Source organism: Falco rusticolus, chromosome 6, assembly GCF_015220075.1.
Source record: "Falco rusticolus isolate bFalRus1 chromosome 6, bFalRus1.pri, whole genome shotgun sequence".
In the NCBI taxonomy this organism is placed as follows: Eukaryota; Metazoa; Chordata; class Aves; order Falconiformes; family Falconidae; genus Falco; species Falco rusticolus.
This window is the reverse complement of record NC_051192.1, coordinates 85,349,520-85,354,616: the sequence shown is the minus strand read 5'-3', so window position 1 is coordinate 85,354,616 and position 5,097 is coordinate 85,349,520. Positions and strand designations below refer to the sequence as shown.

Genomic DNA, 5,097 nt, shown 5'->3' with positions numbered 1-5,097 from the left:
GTATCACAGCAGGCTTTGCCTTTTTAATGTTTTGTTGTTGTTAAATGTCAACAATTCCTATTCAAACCATGTAGTCTAAGGAGATTTTAGGAGCAGTAAAATAGCTACTGTTCCAGATACCTGAATCCTAGCATTTTGTTCCTGTTATTGGTGAAGATGTGAAAGCCAGTACAGATAGTAAGCAATTGGCAAAAAACTCTGCCCAGGAAATAATTTTGACTCACAGCTCCTGTCAAGCCAGCTACCACCCACTGCAGATAATTATTACTATATTGAAGATAAAATTGAGAAAAGCAGAACAAAAGAAATTGTATTGCTGCCGTTTCTCCAGATGCAGAAGGGGAGCTGTGCTTTCAGAGCCGAGTGAACAAATTTTGTTACTGATATAGTTTTGTTTGGGTAGGTTTTTTCCCCTTTACCCCCCCTACACACATAGTTTTTATGACATAAATCAAATACTTAAAAACAGCAAATGCCAGTAATGATACTATAACACCCATTAATTTACTACATTCTCCTCTGTATTTGCACTGCTTTATCTCCTTTTCATACATAATTTTTGTAGCATTAAGAGAGTTACTTGTACAGCAGCTGCCACAAGTAAGTACGAAGAAGCTCCTTAATAGTAAAGACAAGTTTAAATACTCACTCTGCCTTCAGACTGGGCACTTGTTAATTAACCTGGTTAACAGGACTTCAGCCAACAGGTAAGAGGCCCTATCTCAGACAGCCTTTCTATGAAGTGCCGCTGGCATGCACATCACCTCCACCCTGCCCAGGTCAGTCCCACACCTTTACCTTCCACACGCACACACACACACACACATACCCCCTTTCCCCCAGTGACTTCCAGATACATACTCACTTCACAAAAATAATTCAAAATTTTAAGAACCCAAATCCTGTATTATTCCCAAGTATATGAAAAAGTGAGACTGGGCTCTCTCACTTCCAATCACCTGCAGGTATAAGGATCAAAGTGTGTACTTTAAAAGCCTGCAGAAAAACAGGTTAAAATGCTTCCTGATTTTGGAATAGTTTAGTCAAATTCATGCAAACATGCAAGATTTGTACACTTTAATAAACTGAAGAGAGCTAAAATCCTGTGTGACCCTGTTGTGAAATTGCTTGGAGGAGGTGGTAAATTGGACATCACCTAGAATTTAAACCTAGCTGCACCCAACCTCTCACCTCGGTGAGGAATGTTGGAAGGCAGGGAGGGGGTGGGTATTTCCTGCTAAATTACTCCATTCCCCTTTAAGGCAACAGAACATTTTTAAAAGAACAGATTAATTCTAAAGATCCATCACATCCTATCAAACAAAACATATTCTACAGGATATGCACAGTATGTGATAGTTACGAATATTTGATCAATTCACCCAGAAATTCTTTCACCAACCAAAAGGCAGGTTTTTGGATTCGCCCAAGACCTTGCTGTTGTGAGGCAGCTAGGCTCACAGAGGGGAATATGCTTTTAAAGGCTGTAAAAATGTTATTTTTTTATAGCTTTATCAAAGGTAGAGCTCATTTCCCTTCTCGGGAAGGAGGCAGCTAAGTAAGGCCCAGCTGAATTTAAGATACTACATTAGGATACAACTACAAAACACTAACAGGAGGAAAATCACAGGTTCAAAGCAAAGGATTTAGAGGGAGATACAGAGAAATCCCATAGAATAACTGCTGTTTCTCAAGGCAATCAGTCACCTTTTTTATCTTCAATAACAAAATCTTTCGATAACAAAACCCAAAGCAATTCCCAGAGTGGCAAAGCAGATGTCCCTGCATGTTCTTTCTTCCCTGGCCTGACAGAAGCCACCTTGGCCAGAAGAGGGTTAACAAACAAGTCTCTTGGGAGCCTTTGATGGGGTTGTAAATCTGAGGAACTGAGTGCAAAAATGTAACCAGAACATTAATAAGGTCCTGTGGTGGAACCACCTGGTATGCGCCTTCCCACCACATATTCTGGAGTTTCTTTTACTTGGACCATTGTTAATTATCAACTTTCAACAGATAAAGAGATCAACTTATCCTTTTCACACACAATTCATTATGCTTTCTGTTTAAAAAATAAAAGACTAACCCGTTTTCACTTAATCAAAGCAAAGAGAGAAGTGAGCTGAATTATCACATAAATTTCTAAGGCACTTAGCAGTCTTGACTGCACATCTGAGGTAATTTCCTGTCTTCTGACATATTGTGGAGATCACAGACAACAATTCTTAAAAGCACTTTTATGTTCATATGTATCTCAATTGCAATTTATTTGTATGCGCACAGCATTTTATAAAGGATCTTAAATTGGATTAAATAGCAAGAAAGACATTCTTTCAATAGACAGAGAAAAAATAGTGTTGCCTTGAAAAGTTCGGCGACTGATTTGTTGACTTCCTTCCTTTAAGTCCTCAGTCCCACTTGGAAGTTTTCCTCCTCACATGCCTGGACCCCTCACTGTCAATTGCTTCATAGAGGTCCTTTTTATTCTCTACAGTTGCATGCAAATAACCAAGGTAGGCCACGCAGAGGGTAATTGCTATGAGTCCAAATGCCATCACAGGCTTGTTCTGACAAGAAAAAAAACCCACATATTTTTAGTCAAAACATTTTTCTTTCAACACAAACTTTACATTTTCCTATCTTAGCTTAGAAAGTGAACCGTAAACTACTGTGAGATCTGCACATTGCCTTCTTCTAGACTGATCCAAATTACTTTGAAAAGCCACAAGAGGGGAGACTTGATTTCCTGATGGCAAAAGGAATTCCCTTGGAAAGAGAAGACCCTTTCTGGAGACAGAACATCACATTGCCCAGTGCTCTTGTCTTCTGCTGGTCACAAATGCTGCTTGAGCACGAATGAACAGGCCAAAACCAATTACCGACGGTAACTACTGCAAACTTCTAACAGAATTCTTCTGGATATTCTGCTAGGGCAATGCATTCTGCTTCTGCCAAGCAACCTTGATTATATTACTAAAACAGATTATGTATTACTATCACAAAATCTACTTTTATTATATGCACAAAATTTCATCCGCTCCTGCTGGGTTCTGCAAGTGTAAATAAAAGCTGAGTATCATTGACTTAATTATAAAAGCAAGAAAAAGAAAACCCCAAAATATTGAAAAGCTACCAAAAATCCCCTCCTTTCACATAAAAACCCTTGCATTTTGTTGTCTTTCAAATATTAAATTTAATTTATAATATATTTCTATATATTTATAGTAATATATTACAAATTTAATTATAAAAAATAAAAAAAAGGACTCCTATTACTTAACCTGTCAAATTACATGGGTAATATGCCTGTAAACAGTCTTTCTGAAAGCAACTTGGCTAGGCAGAAGAGAATCAGACAATATAAAAGTGAAATAAAAGCCAGATTAAACCATGTAATGTTCTGAGCTCTTAACGAACAGTGGGGAAAAAAAAAGTAAAAATATTTTTAGTTACGACTGGTTTGTATAACGAGAGATGGTTACATAATGCACACAGAATTGCAATGATTATTTTAAAGCAACTATGTCACTCCAAGCATATTTTGTTTCTCTCAGAATGAGCCTCTTACAGGTTTAATGAAAAGCTCTGGGTTCACTGCTCGGAACAGCATAGTTGTTTGAACACTCCTCAGTCCTGGTTTCCTCTCTTTGGGTGTTTCATTTTCGTTTGGAGGTTTGGTAGAAGACATTTTAATTGATGTTGAATACTTCCTAAGAACAGAATGAAAAATAGGTGTCATTTTTCCTAAAAACCTGAAAGAACTACATTCAGTGGGTACAAGTTTTCACTCAGCTTGTCTTCTTACAGCCTGAGTTTTAGTTTGTGTATATATTGATTGCCTTTTGTGTTACCTAATATTCCCAGTTTAAGCACAGCAATTTTCAATCTTGTCAGTTTTGTGCATGCTAAAACTAACTTTTGGAGATGCAACAAAGAGCTGAGATATCACTTACAAATAATCTCATGGACCGGACACAGCAAATCTAAGTCTCCTGATAACGGGCTTGGGCTTTTTCACTTGCCTTTGACTAGCACTTTAGCTACCTGTGCACCGAGCAGCAGTCTTCAGACTACTGGCGAAAAAGACAATGCCAGGGAACATTATTTCATTTTTCTAAACCTCACATGTGACAGGCCAGGCCAGCCCACACCCAGCTGTAGTGCTGCTGCTCTACCCACCTACCCCGACACCCTGGGATTCAGGTCTCACTTTTACACTCACTGCAAGACACAGAGGTGCCCAACACAGACCGGCGGTTAACCCCGGTTATGAGGGGCTGAGGAGACGCGGTGCTAAGGACCCCCTGTCCCGCCGGCTCCAGGGCTCCCAAACCCGGCCCAGCACTCGCCACGGGCCTCCCCCGGGCACGGCCCCGGGCACAGCAGGGAGGCCAGGGCAGCTGAAGGCGACCCCACGGGAACAAGGTGCTGCCAGGCACAGGGTGGCACGTCACCAGCCTATACCCGAGGCCCCAGCAGCTTCCCCGCACCGGCCACCGAGCAGCAACACACCGCCGGGGCGGCGAGGGCAAGGGCAGCAACCTCCCCCGGGGCGGCCGGCCAGCTCCCGACGCCGCTACTGGCTTTAAGCCGGGGACGAGGTGGGGAGTTTCCCAGAGGAAATGCCCAGCGGGGACGCCCGGGACATAACGAGCAAGGCCCGGCCGCCGCCACGCCTCAGGAGGCGGCGGGTACCGCGAACGGCCGCGCGCGCCCGCGCCCCCCGCCCCGCGCCGCCACTCACCCCGCGCCGGCACCGGGCCCCCCGCGGGGGGCGGGACAGGCCGGGCCTGCGCTGTGCGCCCCCTCCTGGGCGGAGGCCGGCGGCGCGGGCGGGAGGGGCTGGCGGCGCGGGGCGGGAAGGGCGGGAGAGCGCCCGGGCCCCGTCCCGTCCCCTCCGAACGGCGGGGCGAGGTGCCCCCCCCGGGCCGGGGCGGTGGGGTCCCCTCACCTCACCTCAGAGCTCCGCGTAATGAGGGGGCGGTGCGGGGGGCCGGAGCGCCTCACCTCAGAGCCGCCCCGCAGCGCCCGAGCAGGCGCGGCCGGCCCAGCGCCCCGCGGCGCAGGCGGTGGCCCTGTGGCGGGCGGTCGCTGGCGGTG

At 45.1% G+C, this 5,097-nt stretch overlaps 1 protein-coding gene across 2 annotated transcripts; it reads right to left on the bottom strand.

Annotated features, from left to right (window-relative positions):
* Positions 1-2,219: 2,219 nt before the first annotated feature.
* SMIM8 (small integral membrane protein 8) lies at positions 2,220-4,856 on the bottom strand. 2 transcript variants are annotated; one of them, XM_037392912.1, is made up of 3 exons: positions 4,742-4,856; positions 3,566-3,707; positions 2,220-2,564 (listed from the first exon to the last, which is right to left on the bottom strand). In XM_037392912.1, the coding sequence occupies exons 2-3, from the start codon at positions 3,683-3,685 to the stop codon at positions 2,406-2,408; spliced, it is 279 nt and encodes a 92-aa protein (XP_037248809.1). In that variant the 5' UTR covers positions 3,686-3,707; positions 4,742-4,856; the 3' UTR covers positions 2,220-2,405. The 2 variants fall into 2 exon arrangements, with proteins under 2 accessions (XP_037248809.1, XP_037248810.1); XM_037392913.1 differs by lacking the exon at positions 4,742-4,856 and adding an exon at positions 4,220-4,675.
* Between the last annotated feature and the right edge of the window lie 241 nt (positions 4,857-5,097).

Bases quoted from the DNA above. Each gene is read 5' to 3' on its own strand.
- SMIM8 (XM_037392912.1), bottom strand. From the start codon at position 3,685: ATGTCTTCTACCAAACCTCCAAACGAAAATGAAACACCCAAAGAGAGG. The intron at 2,565-3,565 runs GTAAGAGGCTCA...TTTTCTTGTCAG, and splicing joins CAGAGCTTTTCATTAAACCT to AACAAGCCTGTGATGGCATT.